This window comes from Manacus vitellinus, unplaced genomic scaffold (genome assembly GCF_001715985.3).
Source record: "Manacus vitellinus isolate BGI_N305 unplaced genomic scaffold, ASM171598v3 scaffold_0_pilon, whole genome shotgun sequence".
Lineage (NCBI taxonomy): Eukaryota > Metazoa > Chordata > Aves > Passeriformes > Pipridae > Manacus > Manacus vitellinus.
The window spans coordinates 32,874,985-32,897,322 of NW_021938789.1; the positions used below are offsets into that span (position 1 = coordinate 32,874,985).

Genomic DNA, 22,338 nt, shown 5'->3' on the forward strand with positions numbered 1-22,338 from the left:
AAAGCTTAAAAAAAGTAGCAAAAATAGTTTCATATAACAAGTGCCAGAATGAAGGAATAGCAATATTAATGCAAGTGACAGCTTTTCAGAATCAGAAGAATGATAGTAAATAACGGACTGAAGTTACTGTGAATACACGAGTGCATTAAGAAGCATCTAAATCTTTGTAGCATGGTAAGCCAGTGAAAACCAAATAATGGAAGAGATAAATTGTTAGTCTATCAATGTTTTCAGTTTAAGACTTTATGCCTTTCTGGTAAAAGTGTTCTTCTGCATCACAGGCTTAATGGGGTCTTTAGAAACAACCTTAAATACAGGCTTTCAGGCAGTGCAGGGACAGACTTAAAAGTCAGCTCTGTTGAAGGCAGCAAATTTTGAACAGAATATCATTATGTACATCAGCATTTCTACACTATATTTTCCAAAACTGTGTCTGGGATCACATCAAATCCTAAACCTCATCCATCCTAAAAAGAGAGAACAGAGCTGAGTGAAAACTGGAGAAAGAAAAATTGGAATGTCAAGAAAACTTGTCAGGAAGGGTAGTTAGGAGAAACATGGGTGGGGGTGTTGCTTGCCCGATAATTTGTTTCGCTTGGAGCTCAAGTTGATGGGTTGAAGAGTATTTACCTTTCAGGATGAATGCGTGCAACGATGACAGGAACATTGGCCTAATATCAGCGTTGTTTTACCACATGCAAGTTTTGTACCTACATGAATATATATATTCAGGGCCTTTTATTCAGTTGATCAGTTTGATTCTATATAAATAAACTACAGTCTCACACAAGAGCTGAGATGAAACAACTCATTAGCTGTGGGCTGTAGAGTGCAGGCTGTCCTACCAAGGTGACAAAGAGGGGTGGAGCTTCAGTTTGTTTGCGAGTCCTGCTCGAGGAGTTGTCTTCTATTAGGCCTTAGTGGAGTCTGGGTCAGAGAACTCTGAAGCAGGATTTTTAAATTCTGCTTTCCAAATATATCTCAACCAGTTTAGTAGCATGAATAGTTGAGAGAGAATTAAAAGCCATCAGTCTTTCATTATCCTATCTGATTCTTAACTCTTGGCTCCAGAGCAGTGCTTTCCCATAATAATGCATTATGATTGAACCACATAATTAAAATACTTTTTATCTAAATGAGAAAGTTGTACTTCTTGTAAGTTGTTCTTGAGAATTTATTTATGGAACATAATTATTCTGTGCATTCCCTGTTAATGTAAGTAGATGGTTATTAATTTGCTTATTATGGAGTCTCAAAGGCAGGAAGGCCCCTGTGCAGTGGGAGAATAGTATGGAATTAACTTTCAATGAGATTAACCGGTCTGGAGTGAGAACTGCTTAAATTATTTTAAAGAAAACTTTGAGATCATGGCATGTATACCATTTTACAATCAGAGGACTAAAAACTTCTTTAGGTTGGGAAAACTTTAGCTAGGTCTATATTAGCAAGTAGTCTGCAGTGGGAATGGATCCATAGAAGAAAAACCTTGAATGCTGAGGACTTGGTGGCCACAGCCAGTATTTTTTCAGCAGTAATACTTGGAGCGAATTCTACTCTGATTCCAGGGAATGTTTGGAACAGTAAACCACTCTTGGAGTACACCTTCTATTTTAGTTTCATCAAAAAGTAGTGAATTTCATATACTTTGACTGCTCCAAGATGGAAAAAAAAATACATACAAGAATATACTACTTACTAAACTTGTTCACACATATAGCTATTTGATTAAAATCATTATATAGAAGTATACATTTTCATTTATGGCATGAACATAAATGAAAACTAGGGGCAGATCTGAGACTGTTGATAGTATAAAATATAAATAATCCCTTTTTGTTGAGGAAGAAAAATGATAAGTTTTCTTGAATTGGATAAAAGAATGTTTATGTTTATGTCATAGAAAAATGGAAAAAAATTACCTTCCTTAACTTTTCCAAATACTTAAGAGTAAAAAAAACCCAACTCTCGTATAAACTTGTTTTTTGTAGATACAGAGACTGGTGAATTGTGTTGCAAGTCCAAGAGATACTTCACTTGTTGTTTTACAGAATGACTACAAAGTTCTCATAACATTTGGAGAGGTGAAGGGCTTTTAGTAAAATGCATAACACAACATAGAATTGCTATTGAATTGTTGCTTGAAATAGAAAGAATGTGTATTTTGAAATAGAGGACTACTTTCAAGAAGCAGCTTTATGCATTTCAGACTCAAAGCTTACCATTTACAGGCAGCGTCTACCAAATACAAAAAAAAAGATAGGGAAAGGTTTCCTGACAAAATCGTCTATAAAGAGAGAGATTCAATCTGTGTTACAACAGCATAGTAGTGATCAACTTGTTAGTTTCTAATTTCCTCTTCTTTCCACAGTGAACACAAACACAGTTGCTGAAAGACCATTCATTTAAGTAGGTTAAATGCTTCTAGTTTCTATGTCACAGTGAAATCTGTTCAAATTGTTGTAACCAACTAATAATAAAGTGCAAGTGGACTAGAGGAGCAGAAGTGGTGTAAGCAAACACAGACTGATTAGACCTCCTTGGACCCACGTTCTGGTACTTTTTCTGCACTAAAAGACTGAAGGGTGAACAGGTTATTATCCTTTCAGTGTAAGCTTATTGCCCAGCATTTCTAACCCTTGTTCACCTGTCATGCTTAAAAACACAACAAACCTTTTGGAGAAACAACTGCATTTAAAAGCAAAATGGAAAATCCTTTCCTGTCTATCCTGACAGGAAAGGTCTACTAGTTCTACTTCGTGTACTGCTTATGCAATTCTCCCTGCTTCCCATGATGGAGTTACAATAATGAGAGATTTTGTTTCATTTGAGTTGATAGTTTTTGTAAAAATTAAGCACTCTTGTACAGTGAAGGACAGTCTAGAGTTGGGCAACTTGGGAGAAGCTGGAGTAACTGAGTTTGTCATCTTTCTTCATTACTAGCTGCCGTGTAAAACCAGTGGCAATGCTTAATGGAATAAGGAGCTAATTAAAATAAAAACATGGGATATGGTTTTCTGCTCTGCTGTACAAAGAAGTAGTCACATATTGCTGGAAATTTGTAATGTTGGGCCCCTGAAGAGCCCATTCATTTTTATAGGGTAGGCTTGCAGAAAGTCTAGGCCAGCCAAGTGGGGAGCTCCTCACTTGTGCAGAAAGGAAGCACAGAGAGGGTGGAAGTGGGGATGGGGGACACTGGAGGCATTGAGAAACCCTGAACATTTGGATATGGGATTAAGGTAACAAAAGCAAAGGTCTTGTAAAGGTACAGTGACAGCAGATAGAAGTGTACTGATGCAAAGCTATGTGCCAGTTTCAGACCTGACAACTCAAGACAGGCAAATCGGTTTTGTTTTATGTACTAATACTTTAATGCTAAAACAGATTCATTTGAACAGTTTGAAATGTGAAACATAATGCTTTCTGTAGGCATTATGTGTTCAAGCCTGTTCTAGTAGTACTAAACTGAGCAGAAGGCTCATTTGCTCCAGGCTATTTGTCTACAGACTGGATGAAATAAGCGGGAGGTGCAAACTCTAGCTTGTCACTGCGCAAGAGAAAAATGTTAATGTAGCATTCATCTGGCTCACTCAGCTCTTTTGTTATAGTAAAGAGCATAAAGGAACATTTATCTTGCAAAAAAATGAATAATTTCAGCTAGGATTAGTCGCCTTCTAAAAAGGCCGACCAGCTGCTTTAAGTAGAGTACCATAAAAATGTTTGGGAAAAAAATATATTTTAGGAAGCTTTGAGGCATGAAAATTTTAAAGGATAAACAGAAATAAATAGCAAATAGGGTTTGTCATTTACTCTGTGCATGCAGTGGATGTATATTTGCGTATGCTACAGTGACAACTAAAATTAGCCTCTTTTCTGCAATAGGCAAGGAGCTGATGAAGTTGGGATATTAAAGGAATCAAATTGATTCCAAAAGAATTTCAAGGGAGTGAGTGGATTTCAAGAGAAAGAAGAAATGATACCACTGCCAAATCAAGCTTAGCAAAAGTGCCTCCAGATTCTGGCAACAAGAGTTTGCAGGGAATACCTGAGAAGGATGTGTGACGGTGATGTGTTCATTCAGAAGGCTGAATAAGCACCTGAGCATTTACAAAATAGTGGAAGTGACAGTAAATAAAAATAAAAGCACTCTCTCAGCAGATAGTGGAATGTCAGATGCTATCTCAGGTTTTTAAAATCAAATTCAGACAGGAGAGATGTCTGTGGTTACTCTGTTTTTTGACTATCATTAACAGGGCCATTTTAATTTTAGAGCTTGCAGAGTTTTGGTTGGGAACAAAGTAACACTTGATCATAGTGGAAAGCAAGGCATGCTCAGCTAAAAAGTCATGCTTGTCAACCTTGATAGATTTTCATCAAAAAATGCAGCAACCTCTTAATTTGCAACTCTGTGTTTTCCCATTGCCTAATTTTTGGTAGCAAAGTATTTGAGAGATTAAAGGAACATTTCTTCATGCTGATCTCACCAGGAGTAATCTCACCTAGTCACTCCCTCATTGAGAGTCATTTGTTCACTTTGCTCCTTCTGTATCATGTTCAAACTCCTCACCTTCAAAGCTCAGTAAAATTTTGCTTTTGGCAATCTCATTTCTCATTTATTCTTTTAATTTTTTTTTCAATCTGTCTTCTAGCCTGGAATTCCCTCACCTTTTGTTGGTGCAACAAGTAAACATACTCATTTGCACATCACATTGAGGGAAGGTTGTTTATATTAATTTTCAAAAGGTAAAAAACCTTTAGAACAATACAGAGCATTACTTTTAAATTTTTACACTGTTGATAAAGCCTTTGGAACTTTTGATACTTGCGTTAAAATATCAGCTCCCTGAAGGAGGGAGGCCATCTGTGTTCCAGTGCTTCATTAAGAAACCAAATATTTCAATCTTTTGCACTAAGTAGATTAACCTTTCTTTTTTTAAAGTGAGCAACCAGAATGTGTTTTGTAAAGTGATTTGTAAAAGGATGTTAGAAAGTTCAGATTTGTTAAAGAATTTTATATGTGGTCAGTAAAATAGATCTACTTTTCCAACATTGATGGCTTATGTTTAATGCAAAAAATGAAAGGTCATGTATTCTGATTGACCATGAAAAGACTGGCAGACAACATACATAGTTCAATTTGTTACCGCTACTCCAGCATAGCACAGCCCAGTAGTATGGCATTAATGCCATAATCATAGAATCTTTTCTAGGTGTTAACAATGCCCTATGGGTTTATGTAGATTCCCTTTTATTTCTTTCTAATGTGGTGAGGTTTTGTGTTAATATATTTTTAAAAAAAGAGACTGTATTAAACCAAAGAAGGGAGATGTTTGTAAGCATTGCAAGGTGGTTCCTTTCTCTGAGATTGCTGTTGACTGTATCCCTATATCTTTAACTACTACATATGGTGCAGAAATCTCACCAGCTGTCATGTATGTCTGCCCCACTGACTGGTTAGATTACAGCAAGATGTTGTTTTGTGCGTGTTTTGGTGATTTTTTTTTTCTTTCTGATGACTGATAGAAGTTGTTATAAGGTTAGATGGCAGTTCAGTTAGTAGGGCAGATTTGGAATGATAACAGTTGCAGTTATTGATTCTTTATTTGTGTAAGGGTATACAAAGGCCTGTGGCTTCTCTTGCTGTCTCCCATTGAGCCAATGGGAAAGAAGAGTATTCTGAGCTTATATGAAAATTTCTGTTTGTTCTGGGCTTAGGGGTACGAATGGCACACATCTTGCTTGTTTAATTGTTTGGCTGTTTAAGCAATTGCATATATGGCTTTAGACAGGGAAAGTTAATTCTAGATCACTGTATCAGAAGGGTCAGTATGAATTTAGGCAGCAGCAAAAGTGTGCCAAAGATGTGTAATTTCCAGTTTATGTGGAAACCATAATGAAGAGTGAAAAGGAGAGCTGCGTAACAGTCAGGTAAGAATGAATTTAGGCACAGAATTTAACACTCAAATGTGGTCTGTATTTTGCTAGTGTTCAGAGGACTTTTTTTTCCTCTTCTGTAGTTATTGCTTTGTGATTTTATGTTCATATAATAAACAAGCAAAAAAAGCAAATGGTATGTAAGAAACTCTTGGCACAGGAAAGTTGTTACACTTCTCATAACAGATTTTGGATAGGGAGTGAATAGTTATGAAAGGCATTTACTGGATAACTAGGCAAAATGAAGCTTCTTGATAGACACAGAAGTACCATCTAACAATTAGGTATTTTAAACAGTCAAATAGTTTTGTACTCTGAGTCTCAGGGGAATACGTATTTTAGAAAAGTACTTGAAACATACTGTTTCAAAGCCTTTTGCCGGGTATTTTTCAGGCTCTTGACCTTTATATACTTTACCCCTTGTGATATTTTTTAATTTGTTTGCTTCTTTTCTTGCTACATTTTTCTGATTCGCTTTCCTTCTTCTCCCCTCTCCTTGCCCTCAATTCCCTCCTCTCCCCCCCCAAAAAAAAGACTTTGTCTTACCATTATAAAGATAAGTCACTTTTTTCAAGCTGGCTAGAAAAATAGAAGTGCATTAGTGGATCTAATTTACTGCATCTATTTTCCATTTTCCAAATTGTTCTTAAAAAAGATGAAGTTAATAACTATGAGGTAATTTTCTGCACTTACAGGGGTAGAGGAGTTTGAAACAACAAACTTTCCAAAGCACTCATTATTACCTACCTTTGTAACTTTGGATATTCACGGGGGTTTTAATGGTGAGAAACTGGATATGATTGAGGACACTAGATATACTCTGACATCCCACCCTACACTGAAACTTCTTCAGGGATGTTCAGAAGTTTGTGGCAGTTCCGAGTAGGACTAATAAGTCCCACTACTCAGTCTCACAGTTTTAGATGTATGCTTACTGAGAGAGGTGGGTGTCTTTCTTTTTCCTTTTCTTTGAGTATTCTTGTCTCAGACCCCACAGATGAAAGGAGAATGCTTTGGAAAATACACTGCTAGAAGAGTTTAAGTGAAATGAACTTAATGCTGCATATTAACTTGAGGTGAGAGATTAGGAGATGCGCGCTGCTGTACAGTGGCACTGGGACAAGAAAAATTAACAGTTTGATGGAGACATCAAATGCTCATGAGTCCTAACATACCAAGAGAAAACTATGGGGATAGTGGCACTTCCACTTTGACCAGTGATGTTGGTAGAAGAGCTTGTAAGAGCAAATCTTTAAAGAAATCATTGCTTTTGGAAAAAGCTATTTTATGTAAACATCCTAGCTCAACGTAGTGCACACTTTAAGGTTTTGTTTAGATTCTTACAAGGATCTGGGGTTTTTCAAAGCAAAAGGTTTTGTAGTAAACAATTAATCAAAAGGTGTTTAAACACTTGGAATTGTTTGATATGCAAATCAGTGGGAATACAGACCTGAATTCTCTTCTACATCTTGAAAGTTACCTCCTCAGTTTTTCCTACACAGAGCAGTTTCCTCACTCTTCATTTTGTTTGCTCGTGGGAAGAAGCAATCTTGTACCTGTCAAGTGCATACAGGTAAAATATTTGGAGACACACTGTGTGCAGGATATAATTATTTTCTTCTCCTTTTTCCTATTTTTACTTACTTGTTTTGTTAGTTTGAGAGCTTAGTTCAGTGGAAAGTGTTTGGACTTTTCTTTACTTAACAAACCTTGGGAGAGCAAGTAGCTGAGAGCTTTGTATTTTGGATAGGCAAAGAAAAGAAGGCAGCATTCTGAAGACACTAATTTTTTCTTTTGAGAAAAAGTTTTTACAAAGACAGGTGTTACACAGAAAGGGACTGGGCAAAGTGCCTTTGGAAAGCTTTGTAACTGTCCCTTTCTAACCTTACATATTCTTAATCTGATTGCTTAGGCCTTAAGGCAACATTTTTAAATTCCTTTCATTCTTCTGTATTCCAGCTTTTAATTTCAAAACAACTTTGTGGGAGTTGCTCATGCTTATATTAAACAACCTTATGTTTATTTCTTAACATCAGACACAAAAAAATGCCAAAATGTTTTCTTCTGAAAGCTGTTAAGACAGAGGAAGCAAAAAGGACTTGATTAAAATGACTACTTTAAGTAGGTCATTGATAGTTTACCTCAAAAGAACACATAAAAACTGCTTACATGATTAAAGGAGCTACTCTTCTGCTGTAAAATATAGGTTTCTCTGAGACTGCGCTGTGAAATTCTTCTGCAGGTTCCTGAGAACAAAGTTAACTGATAAAGTCCTCAAAAGAGACATGCAAAGAGCTCTAGGAGCACTGAGCATGTCAACCTGCATTAGGTGGCTGAAGCCTTGAAAATTAATAAAGACTACTGAGGTATTTCACACACTATTACATCTACAGCTAGTACTGGTGTTACTTATCATGTGCAAACATTAGAGAAAATTTACCATATTCTGTAATAGTTAGCTACCAGCAGAGAAGTTTTGCAGATCTGAAGAATTTTTAACTTTGGTTGAATTAAGTAGTAGTAAAAATATAATCCCATTTCTTCATTTGTCAAGATCCTAAAATTTTTACTGATTACAGTTATTCAGCTTTTCCAAAAGTATAACAAAAGTGTTGACTTGATCATGTTTTTTATCCTGCACCCTGATATTTTTCCTAAAGAAGTCTTTCTTCAAAATGATGATTGTTATGTAGGTCATGGATAAGTTACACACAGATGGGTTTCAAACATGATCTCTTTAATCAGACTAACCTGGCTAGCTAGTTTCCTCTCAATGCTCATGTTCTACTTTTATTAAAATCAAAAGCTGTACCAATCTGTGAATAACCATACTTGAATATGGAATTTCAAAACAACTTCAAATTTTTTACTCTTTTAAGTCAAATGTTTGACTTAAGTCAAAGTCGCTGCACACATGCTTTGTGTGCAGAGAAAAATGAGGTTTAGTAGAACTGTATCATTAGAAACCAGTAGAAATTAATATACTTATCAACATTGCTCACTTCCTTCATCTAGTGAACTAATATATAAAAAACTACTAGTTTACTGTATTCAGTCAAGTGATAGTAATTCATATTAGATGATACCAAAGGTTTGTTTTTATGGTCATTACAGTATACTGGCAACTTGATGCAGCCTCTTGACATAAAAATATCTTACTTTTTTATCATCCAGATAGCAGGAACCTCAGAGATGCTTTAACTTGAAATAATTTCATTTGCACTGATGACCTCAGCAGTCTTCTAAGATACTTCTGATGGCAGCAGTATCTAAAATTGATTCCACTAACAATTTACTGTCAGATACACATTAAAAATGCTCATTAGCCTTTCTTTGCACAAATCTGACCTTTTTTGTATCGTTCCTTAGATGAGAAAAGTAAATGAAAGGAGGCAGCTTTTAACATTCTTCTTGGATTGTGGAGACACTTTGTGTTCTGGAACTCGATAAGAACCAGGGAGACTTAGTTTCAAATATAGGTTGGTCTGTTCTGCAAAGCTGAATATTTAGTTTGTTCAGGTCCAATATACCTGTATCTTAACAGAGGGAGCACATTTTCTTCCTTTAAAAGGAAATCCTACTTAAGGAAACTCATCTTTTAATATAAGCAGTTTCAGAAGGTCTTCAGTGAAATATTCTCATAAGCTCTGTCTCGATGTGAAAATTTAAATGCAAGTACAGAGAGAACAAAGGAGGCTGAAACAAAGAAAACTGAACCGCACAGATCAGGTGGCCTTAAATTAAGACTTGAAAATAGTTATTTGAGCCAGTGAGATGAAAGAGATGTGAAAAAAATATAGATGCAAAAAGGGATGTTCTTGCATGCAGGACTGGACAGCTTAATGAAGGCCAAAGAAGGCAAGAAAGCAAATATACACATTAAAAAAAAAAATAGAAAGGATGCATTTGAAAGATTTGAGTCAAGAAGGCGATAATATGAAAGAGAATAGATTAGAAGATTAAAAGAAACAATATTGTCCTTTAAAAGATTTGAATGACTAGGAGTCTGAAGAGGAAATCTTGGGTATACCTGTACCTACTGGAGAATGTACACGTAAAGAACTCACTTGATCCAAATCTGCCTTGCAAACAAGCTTTGGCTGCAGCATATTAACAAACTCCATTCCTTATATAAAGGCAGATTTCACTGGCAATCAAGTATGTCTTACAATACTGGTTCTTTTGGAGGGGGGGAAAGAGCTGACTGAAAAAGTACCTCTGTAGCACTAGACTTACTGCGCTTTCAATTGCTATGTAATTGAATTTTTGTGATTGTTTCTTGTCTTGTCCTGATTATTAGTGTGACTGGTTTGATTTAGGAACTGCATGGAAAGAAAATAAAAATGTAAGTGAAGAAAAACCAATTTTACGATTTTCCTTGTAAGAAAACTGCGAATAACTGATGGTTATTAAAGATCCTCTCACAACGTGGATTAAAATGATAGTAACTTCCAGTTTTTAGATTTTCTGTAAAGAAAGGTAGACCTAGAAATTGCTGCTGAGGCTGACTTGTTTTGGAGGTTGATAGAGGTTTTGTTGTCCATGTAGACAGTTTCAGAAAGCTGTTTTTGTCTGTCTTACTACTAACATAAAAAGTACTTCTATAAAAAGAGGATTTCCTGGCCTCTTGAAGACACTCAGTGTCTAAGAACCTCAGACAGATGAAAGCAGCACAGATATTCTGGGTAAATTCAACTTGCTCACAGGAAAGCCCAGGCCATTTCCCAGTCTTGCAGCCAGAGAACAGGGAATGCCTTGCTTGCTTGGAAAAGTGACAACCGGCAGCACCGTGTCTGGGGAGGCTTGGAAGGAAACAGAGATACAGATGTCCCAGTATCTCTTCCAATAATTTCTTAGAGTGGTTTTACTATTTTTGCTACTTTAGTTTATGCTGGTTCTCCAAGTGCAATAAGTTATAGAATGAACACTGTTTTATGCCAGTGTAAGCGTATTTACATTTGGGCTTCTGCCACTGAAACTCCTTTTTAAAGGAAATCTCTTGTGTTTCAGTGCAGGCATGAGTTTCTCTTGGCTTAAGCTTATGAAAAATACATACAGTTGCATATTGTCCATTAAAAAAGTAAAGTAGAGTTTGAAATAAGGTGACTGAAAACAAAGTATAAACCCAAAGAGCAAAACTGTGAGTTCTTTAAGTTTCTGAGACAAAATATCTGGGTTAGGAGAAGAAATTTGAGGAACTTGAGCCTCATATATATGAATGCATATGCATTTTTTCATATTCTTGTTAAGCCACTTGTTTTGATGTCATCATATATTATTTTCTTTAAAGGAATCTGGCATGTGAAATGTATGTATATCCATGCCTTAGCTAAAAATTAATTTAAATTATTTGTATAATGCAGTATCATTAGAAGTTCAGATATTTTTGCATAAAGATTTTGCATAAGGACTAAGGAAATAATTCTAAGAAACCTATTTTTTTGTGGAGTCTGAGTTTTATATTTTAATTTCCTAAAATGGTTTTTGTCTGGGTTTTTGCTGTTGTTGTTGTTGCTGGCAGGGTAAGTGGCAGCTGTAAACCTAAGGGTAGGCTGCAAAGTTTTTCTCCAAAGCCTTCCTTTCATGTTTAGCCAAGTGAGAGACACAGAGTGAAATGTAAACTCCAGCTCGTTGTATCCTCATGGCCATCTCTCCTGGTGAACAGCCGGGGGGCAGAGGGGGGGCTGGAGCTGCCTAAGGCTGCTGAGCTCAAGGGCCCAAAGGCACTGGCCATGAGCCGCAGCTCCCAGGTTGCTCAGATGAGGAGGAATGTGAACATGGTGCTTGAGGGCTCTTGATACTGAACCCCTGAGAACGGTGCTCTCCATTGCACCCGCTTCTTCTCACGTCATCCTTCCCCTGGAACAGAAGGAAAAGGCATTCACTTCTCTTGTGAGTCATTTAACTGTTTCTCTTTAATCCCTGGCAGGCCAACTGAGAGCTGTGTGTTTTGTTGAACTTTGTTCTGTTAGAAATTATGGACTGGAACCATTTCTATTTAACGTGGGAAACAGGCTTTGCAGAAACTCAACCTATACACTGGGAAAGGAACTTCCTATAAAACATAAACAGATGTTTGTACATTTGAATGCAGAATTGTTCATGAAAGGCTTTGTGATAAACTTCATAAATGCAATATTGAGTTCTAACAATTAAATGATGACTAATTGATGAGTCTGATCACTTTGACATGATCTACTTAGCTGGCACTTCTGATTTGTTTTGATGTGTTTCATTTTTAAAAATACTTTTTTTCCAACTGTACTTTATACACAGAGCTAATCTAAAAGTTATTCCTCACTATGGGGACACAGAAAGATATATCCCTGGACAATGAGGTGATTCCTGGGAAAAGTCATCTATTACTTCTGGTGCAAGAGAGATGTGTATGTCCTGGACTAGCCATAATCGCTTGAGGCCCTCTTTCTACCAAGTATTTCTTGACTCGTAATCACTGAAGGGCTGTAATTTTTGTTTCCTTGTTTGTTGTTGTGATGGAAAGGGTTAAGCAAACAGTGTGTCCTCTCTTGTTTGGAGGTGTTTCTTTTTGCTTCCTCTCCCCGAGAGTTCTCTCTCTGGACTTTGTTCTTACTCCATCTACACTGACCGCTTCCTTCATTGTGTCTGTTTACTCTGCAGAGAGCACATAAGACTGAAAAATACATATGTATAATATTTTTTAGTTCTTCTATTGTGACCATTAATTTTCCTCTCAGACAGTTGAGGCCCACAAATTCTCTAGTTGATGGTTTTTTCCCTATCCAGGATTGTACAGAGCATGCCAGTGGTGTACACATTGTGCACTGATGCAATTAAGCGTAATCATGAAGAAAAATATTGTTTACTTCAGTCTGAAGATCACCAATTGTGAACAATTGCATGAATCCTACTAATATAATATTTTTCATACCGATCCTGGATGCAATAGAATGATCTGTTATTTTCCTGTATTCATATGTAAATCATACTCCAGTGTACCTATGTACACCTTTGACTCTTTTTATATTAAAAAATCATTAAATAAGGTAATTTTTGAGATGTAATGTATCCATTTGAGACATTATTAATATACTTGCACAAAAAATAAACTTGTCCAAACAAATTCGATTATATTGAAAGATAAAATTTTAAGTGTTAAATGTGAAATGAATTATCAACTCTCTGCCCAATGGGACAGACTCAAAGTGATAATTCCTTCTGAGAATTTCCTTGCATTGGGTATGTACCTCATGGCATATTGCAAATGGAATTCCAGTTTACAATTTGAGCTGTTAGAGGACTTGAGAGGAGAGACATACCATGGAGTAGATTTGGTGAATAGGATTGCCAACATTGAATTTCATTAAAATTTGCCTTTTCCATAAAGGTTGGCATCACAGATGTGAAATACCATGCTCTATGTGACTATAAATGCTACCTTTGCTTTGGAAAGACTGTATTAGTAATGCAGGTTACTGCTGTTCATATCATTAAGGAGGTGAGCACCCAAACTTTTATTTAAAGTTGGAGAGAAAAGAGAGTTCTGAAGGCAGCATCCCTAACTCTAGAGTTGTAGAGTTTTATGGCTCACTCTTGCAAAATTTGGAGGCACAGGCTGAGCAGCTGAAAAATAATACTTGCCATGTATATAAGGGAGGGTGACAGTATTAAATTGTAAGCATTCTGACATGCATTCAAGAGCAGCACCAATGACCTATAGTTTTCAGATATTATGGAGGAATCAAGAAACCCAACGATAACACACCTTCAACAGATATTTTCCAGTAATTCTTTTTAGCCGTGGATTTAAATAAATAATTGAACTAAAGGACTTGCTCCAGGATGAAATTTCTCACCTTTAATAAAGTGAGATTTGTTTTTCAAGCTGGAAAACACCTCTGTTATGTCCTCATCCTTAGCATTCTCTGCCCATGAAGTAAATAAGGTAAGGAAGAGAAGAAAGTCAGGCAGGAAAAATGCCTTCAAGGTCTTGTAGCAAATTTTTTATTCTAGTGCTGTATTTTTTTGCAGCATTTTTTCTGTCAGATCTCTCAAGTGGTCAGGTTGCTTTCCAGTTTGTTTGTTTTGGTTTGGGGTTTTTTTTAATGTTTAAGTTTAGTGAGTTAGTACATGAGGGTTAAAGTGTTATGGTTTTTTGCTTCTCTTGTGTCTAGCAACATTGTAGAAGTAATAAAAATAATAATGAAATTCAGGGGGATATTAAGACTGCATAAAACTGAAACTCTTCCTACGGGTTTGGGTAAAATCAGTAGAACCATTGCAATAGAATATTTTTATTGTGTGTAATTTTACTTTTCAATTTTATACAGTTTCATTCATAGTCTCCAAAAAAAAAATCTGTTTAGTAATGCTTATCAAATTCTAGTGATTTATTATTTTTTTCTTCTTCTTTAGGGTGTACCTCAGTTACCATGTGCCAAAGCATTGTATAACTACGAGGGAAAAGAACCTGGAGATCTTAAATTCAGTAAAGGAGACATCATCATTTTACGTCGACAGGTGGATGAAAATTGGTATCATGGAGAAGTCAATGGCGTCCATGGCTTTTTTCCTACCAATTTTGTACAGATTATTAAACCTTTACCTCAACCTCCACCTCAGTGCAAAGCACTTTATGACTTTGAAGTAAAAGACAAGGAAGCAGATAAAGACTGTTTACCATTTTCAAAGGTAAAAAGAGAATACAATTGCTATTTTATTTTAATAATTTCAATCACTTGGATAAGAAATAATATAACTGTTTTGTAGTCTTGTCTGCATTTTTTAATGGAGCTTCACAAATATGAAAAGGGCAAGTAATTCTAGAAGTGTTTCTCCTATGTTGATTAGTTTTGCCTTCTCTTTCTAAATTACATATAATTTCTCTGAGGTTTTATTTCTGAGAATGCAGTTTTTCATAATTGCAGTAGTGATGCTCTTAATTTATGAGAAATAACCTATGTTACGAATTAAAAGCATTCCATCTTCTAAAGAAACACTCAGATTGTAGATTTGAAAGAAGTCATATCACTTACCAATGTTCTTAAGTACTTAAGTAGAAAAGCAACATCTAGGGAAGATTAAGTAATGAGTCAGTTGAGAAGGAAAAGGATTGTGGTTCTATTGATTAATGCCAAGGACTTAAAGGGGGGCTGATGAGTAACATGGACTGAACATGACAGGAAGTCTGGCACTATGGACAAAGTGTCCATAGTGAGACACTGAGATGTGGGCAGTTAGTTGAACTCTGACAAAATAGGAAAAGGAACAGCTTGAACTGACTTCAACCCCAAAAGTGGCACGTTTCTGTTACAGAGTGCCGCCTTTGCCATTCTTGTCCATGTACTGCCTTCTCTGATTACCCCTGTGTTATGGAGGAAAATTAAATTAGAAGATAAATTAGTGCTGGGAGACATAATCACTGCATGTTCACACAGGATGATGTTCTGACTGTAATTCGCCGTGTGGATGAAAACTGGGCAGAAGGAATGCTGGCTGACAAAATAGGAATATTTCCGATTTCATATGTTGAGGTGAGTAAAACTGGGTCCTCAATAAGCTTGTGCTCACTGTGTGTTTAATTTTCTGAAAGCAAAACTAATCAGTACTGGTGATGATTCTAAAATAACCTGAAATATAAATAATCTTAGACCTAAAATACTCTTTGGGAAAGTTAATGACCTCAGCAGTTAAACCAGTGATTTTCACTTAGCTATTTGATACCTGTTTTCATTGAATGGAGTTGAAATGAGAGTACTTGGCGGCAGTCACTATGTTCTGTTGTTAACACTTGAGTCATGCAGTCAATCACAAACCACACTTGCCACAAAATGAAAGCAGTCAGCAAGTCAGAGAAATAGTAAGCTTTGCACTGTCCCTAATACCTGCCTCTCGAAACCAAATTAGCACATCTAGGAAGTCAGGTGAAGGATCAGCTTTTACATCTAACAGAGCTGTATATAAAAGCTTCTGTATCTTCCTGCATTTCTCATATATGGTACAACAATTTACAGTAAGAGGTAACACTTGAGAAAATTTCCACAACTTCTTCAGTTTTAAGTGTTGAAAGCTGTATTTTCTATATAGAAAGACAGCAGTGATTAGGAACACTGCAACAATGATTATTCAAATTTGCGTTACAGAAAGATACAGAGGTTTGGAATAGTGTTTATGCTTTTCTGATAGGTATGCTGTGGATACTTGATAAGATGCACTTCCTGCACTGACAGTGTTTTATTTAAATAAATGAGGCAAAATGATGAATGGAAAAAGTATTTTCATATTACCTGTGAGATGAGAAATACGTACTTCAGGTCACCGAAAAAAAAGTGTAACCATACTAAGAATCAAGTCAGGTTTTATTAATTCAATTTGTGAATGCCATGATGAGATGGGAACTTCAAAAAACATTACTGCTTTCAACCAACATAGAATTTATTACTTTTAAAAGGGCAAATATATATATATATATTTATTTTTATTGCTTGATGTAAGGATATGTGTACCTGGGGATAGAAAATTTCACGTGACTTGTGAAAACAAGAAGACTAAAAATGTTTCAACTTGCTTAGTGCAATTTTGGCTTCTGTTTAAGGAGTTTTTAAAAACCAATTTAACGATTTCTTGCCTTTGGGTATTCTTTCCTAGCTTCTTGCAATTAACTGTCCCTTCAGTTCAACCAGTAAAGCTTTTTGTAATGTTTTTTCAAACTAAATTACTTAGCTGAGTTAGAAAAAGCACTTTCCTAAGGCTGGCACTTCAGCTAACTATTTGGCTAACAACTACATTTCTATCTCTATAAAAATTTATAAATGGGAGATATAGTCTTGAAAAAAATTACACAAAAACGATAGTCAGAAAATGTATTTCACTGTTAATGTTTTCAGACTCATTCCATCAACTAGGAAAATGTATTTACAATTCACCATTTTAGAACAGGCACTAACACTTGAGTACACATTCTCAAATCCCCACTAAAATGGTATGGAAACTCCAGGATGATAAATTATACCCAAAGAGATAATTGAAATCAGATAGGTGGGTTTTTTCAGTATATACTAAACTGAAACACGTGCTGTGGTGAAGAGCAGTGAGATGTACAGTAAACTATTGATTTGAATTTTGATATAACTGGTTTCTGAGATTATATAACCATTGTTCTGGAAAATATACAGACAGTTGATACAAACAAGTATAGCAACACATTCTTACCTACGTTATGAAAGACACTGAAGATGAGAAGTAATTAATATTTTTGAAGGATTTTTACATAGTATTTTTTAGTTGCATTTCCCAATCCTCTAATCATTGTCTATTTTTGTCATAATGAAAAACATATCTTTTGCCTTCTGTATGTTAGTCCTCATTCTTTTGTTAAAAATGTGAATTAGTAGCTGCATTCACTAGAGATTTTCTGAAGTCAGTAACTATAAAATGAGTGTAGTCTGTGATGTTTATTTTGTAGTATATATGTAATACTTATGATACTTCTTGTACAATGAGGTCACAGGATAAAATTTTAGATAATGTTGAAGTCCATGAAAATCTCAGACCGTAATTGAGGGACTAATTTTACCTGGAGGAACGTTTTATGATTCAATATTTGCTAATCTGATCTGTTATGTCTTTCACTTAGTGAAAAAACTAATTCTATATGCAAATGAAAAATAAATAATCTAAACATTGGAAAAAATGTATTTTCTAAGAAGTGCTAAACTCAAACTAACCCTCTAGTTTTACTAGACTAAGACCTGATTAATATATCTAAATTACTAGACTTTTTACTGTTAGAATTTCAAGGTACTTGTGTTAAATGCAGGTCAACCAGGTTCCTGCATAGTAGTGAAATAAAATGCAGTGAGTTTAGAGACTATATGATTAAGGTCATAACACTTATGTTTATCTCTGATCCAAAAAGAAAGATAAATCATAGCTAAACAGATATTATTAGAATTTTTCTACATAAATTGCAGTTCTGGATACAATATACATTTTTTAGACTTCAAATTTGACTTTTTGATGTGGTTTAACACTCCATAAACACGCTCCACGTCTACGAAGTATTTAAATTTTTACACGGTATTCATCAGTCATGCAGAACAATAAGAAAAATACAAATGCCCAGAATGGAATAAAAATCAGGGAAGAAGAATCGCTTTTCAATCAAATTGTCAGTGGGAAGTAATGTCAGCTTTTGTTTCCCAACTTAACAGGTACAACTAGGAAACACTTTTTTATCATTCCAGCTCTTTTAGCTTTATTTATAAATAATCTTACTGAAATGTCGGGGGGAAAATCCCAAATTATCTAGTATGTTCACTGTAGTAGAATTTTAAGTTCATTGTCATTTTATATGTCTGCATCTATCAGTTAAGATGATATTTTAATCAATGAGAATATAAGGCTGTATGTACCTAGTGTGTCAGGTTGGGGTTTTTTTACTAGCATCTCCTCTTCTACCAAACAGGAGGTTTTCAAAACATACTTTTTGATGTGCCTATACAATTCAGATTATATTTTAGGCTGGATTTCTAGCATGGTCTTTTTGACATTGTACTTAGTAGGCTCAACTTTGTCTGTCACTGTTAGATGATATAATCCGATTTTTAGTGTCCTTGGAAAAAAAACAGACTTTGTACACAGAAGTATAAGAGAAAACTTTTTGTGGAAACATTCTTTTACTTTTTTAGTGTTCTGTCTCCTTGAAACTTAAAACAGAAAATTTATGCAAAAAATAAGTGTTGTTTCTTATGCCAGAAGCTGCAATACAGATTATTTAATTTGTTTCAGAAGTTAATATAAACTCAGCTTTGCTCATTATTGTGATCTGTTCAAGAATCTGTTTGTGAAATGATTCTTCCACTGGTTTGGACAAAATATTGTAATTTGACTAGTAAGAATGTTGATAATGTGGAAAAACACTGCCTGATTTAAGGTGTTGTAGTAAAATTCCACAAGTAAAAACTTTGGATGAACATGAATAGAAAGATCATTTGAGGAAGAAGACGGTGTTTTCCCTTATTTTCAGAAAGTTATATTTTAATTCTTTAATTCTTAGGCACAGAGATGCTGCCTGTACATTAGAAAAATGTATTTTCACAAAATTGCCCATATGTATTTCTTTTATCCTTATACCATCTTATGCCTGTATTGGTACCAATTGTCAATATGAGTACACTCCTATAGCTGCTATTTAGTCTGTCCTGCTGTGTTCTTAAACCTGCATTTAGGAAGCCTGTTTTTTTACTGCTCATATTGTTAAGGATGTGCATAAATACCAAAGGATACTAAAAGGAATACATTCAAGAGTCCGCATAGAAAGGTGTGGGCTTATGTCATGCAATCAAAACAAAAAAAGGCTTAAAATGAAATGAACATTCAAGAATTTTTGTAACACAAGTTTTTATATTATAAGATCAAAGGGGACTGCTGTGACTTGCAGATGACACAGGCAGTGGATGTTGCTGAATTGATCTATGTCTGGACTACAGCATTATGTCCTTTGTTGATTGAAATTTTACCTCTGATGGGTAGTCCACACCAGCCCAACAGCAAGTGTGTTGAGTTTGTAGTGAGTTATTTTGTCACTCTGTAATAACTAATTTGTAGAGTAGGTTGGTATGTCAGTTTTAAGTTGTATGGTTTAAATTCTATTATATTATGAGTGAAAAGAAAATAGATTTTTTGTTATGGTGATTTTTATAAATTAAAAAAATGCTAATGTGTTACTGTTTTTTTGTAGTTTAACACAGCAGCCAAACAGCTGATAGAATTGGATAAGCCCTCAGGTTCTGCCATTGACTCTGGAGAGGGTACCTCTGGGGCAGCCCACAACAATTCAACCCAAAAGCACACAGATACCAAGAAAAACACCAAAAAACGACACTCTTTTACCTCCCTCACCATGTCCAACAAGGCTTCACAGTCTTCTCAGAATCGCCACTCCATGGAGATTAGTCCTCCTGTCCTCATCAGCTCCAGCAACCCAACGGCAGCAGCCCGCATAAGTGAGCTGACGGGACTGTCCTGTAGTGCCCCTTCTCAGGTAATTCACATGAAATCAACTACAACTATGAAGGCTTCTGATTTTGTCCCTGTACTTATTTCAAATTATTAATTATATGAAATTAATATTAAACATACGCTTTCACAAAACTTATCTTCCAACATGAGAACATTTAAGGAAAATATTTTATAACACTTCTTATATAATGATAGCAAATATTTTTGGTCTTGTAGGCTAGTGTTTTTCACAGTTGTTATTTTCTAGAGTGCCAAAAAAATTTTTATTTAACTGTGGAAACTAGAAACTAGAGTGATTTAATGTCTTGATTTGTTTCTAAATTGAATATAATAATGAATATTAATAAAGTGCATGTTAGTAAAAGTAAAATATTCAATTTTAAGATTATACGTATTCCAGAAATGTATCATATTAGTCTAGTTGTGACAAACAGAAATATTTATCTGACTTTTTTTTTTTGTTCCGTAGTTTGTGAACAATTGGCTCTTTCACATAGTGATTACCCTTTGGGAAAAGAGGTGGTAGTGGAACTTAACAAGTATTTGTAGTGTTTTACATGAGCTAGTAAATATGCTTTATTTGCACATCTTTGGGATCTGACAGCCTTTTTTGGAAAAAAAAAAAGAAAACTGACATTACTAAAATTGTGTTTTATGCTGCTGGTTTAATATGTCTCCAAAGTTTCAGAAGTGTCAGGGTGAAAAACGAAAAGGTGAGCAGTGTGATCCTATATTGTTTGTGTGAGTCTCTAACAAAAAATTACTTCTAGTTTAAGGTTACAGGTAGTAGAGTACTGGTGATTGTGACCATGAAGCCTACAGCTGTGTCAGACGCAGAACTGATCCCGCTGGGTTTTCTCTCTTTCACAGGTTCATATCGGTACTACGGGGCTAATTGTGACTCCACCCCCAAGCAGCCCAGTCACAACAGGGCCTTCATTTACCTTCCCGTCAGAAGTTACCTACCAAGCTGCTCTTGGTGTGAGTACCACTTAAGAAAACTCAGCCTTCCCATTTTTCTTTGGTCTTGTACAGTAATTATTTTTTCTCAAGTTCTGATACACTGATATGAAATGATGGTGTTGCCGTGGGAGTTAGGTGCTGAAAAAAATCTCCTGGAGCAGTTAATTAGGGGTGAGATAAGAAAGGGTTTATTATACCAAGGCAAAGATGTTACAAGACGTGCATGCCCAGGCCGTGCCTGAGATGTTACATTTTATAATACCCTCCATCCAATCCCAGATGTGTCCACCCTGTGGCCTTTACTCTGGTCCGGCCTGGGTCCACCCCCTGAGAAACAGGACTGGGGGCTTTTTGGGACCCCTCTGTTCATCCCATCTTCATCTTCATCAGAGCACAAAGGGTACATAGTCACCCAGTTTTTGACCATGTTCTGTGGTTTAGGCCCTGATATGCTGTTCTGCCAACAATCTGGGCCTTGCCTTGACAAAAGACTAAACATTTCTACTGGATTCGGGGATAGGAGGGTTAAGGAATGTGTCTAGAGGGAAAGGGACAAGGGATAAGGGAGGGAGGGTTGCTGCTTTTAAAATCTACTTATAAAACATAAGGCTTACCAATATTAGAAAAATAAAAAAACATTAGGGGCTTAAGGCATCAATGGTTTTATGATTATTGTCTATGTAATGGTATAAATTTAACTATAACAAAAGCACTATTGATACAATAATGTTTGCATCTTGTCATTTCTCCAGCTTTCCTGTGTAATTTCTCTGTAGTAAACATGAGCAGCACACTTCCTTCCAGAACAGTGTTTCTTTTAAACACGAGCAGAAAAGAGATTATGCTGTGGGGAAAGTTACGGGAAAAAAGCAAGATCTTAAAAAAAACATCGCCTTGAGACCACAGCTGCCAGTTATTTCTGTTCTACTTAACTCAAAATTATCAAGATTCTCTAAAATAAGTTTCAAAACTGCTGTCTCCTCATTAAGATTACGCGGCAAATGAAGAACACATCTAGCATGTCAAGTTTAGTCAAGCTAAGGCTCTTGGAGAGCAATAGGAAAAAGTGTTGCAAATGGCCATCTTTTAAAGGAAGAAATACATTGCAATGCTGCTTCCTTTGGACAATAAAATGATGTCTTCAAAAAGTGCAGGATTTCTTTCCAAAACCAACTGGAATTCTTTAGTTTCCTATACTTGTGGTAGAGAAGCTCTGGAATGTCCCGTATCATACTGTACTTACCAGAGCCTGACCTTAACTGCAGTAAAAATTGTGGATACCAGTTTTCACAGATCTTCAAGGGAACTTAATGAAATGATATTTTGAACATTGGAGTTCTTGCAGTTCAATTCTTCTCCAAAAATTCTGCCCTTAACTTTTAATGGGCGGAGCACAGTTGAGTAAGAAATCTTCACTCAGTTTAAAAAACAAAACAAACAACC

The 22,338-nt window shown here is 35.7% G+C and overlaps 1 protein-coding gene across 1 annotated transcript in view; it reads left to right on the forward strand.

The window, feature by feature from the left end:
• SH3RF1 (SH3 domain containing ring finger 1) overlaps positions 1–22,338 on the forward strand; it is an 84,297-nt gene that overhangs the window by 36,819 nt on the left and 25,140 nt on the right. Inside the window, exons 2-5 of the mRNA XM_029962559.1 lie at positions 14,326–14,601; positions 15,348–15,443; positions 19,652–19,954; positions 20,803–20,913. Coding sequence (XP_029818419.1) covers positions 14,326–14,601; positions 15,348–15,443; positions 19,652–19,954; positions 20,803–20,913 — 786 coding nt within the window. The remainder of the gene's footprint in view (positions 1–14,325; positions 14,602–15,347; positions 15,444–19,651; positions 19,955–20,802; positions 20,914–22,338) is intronic.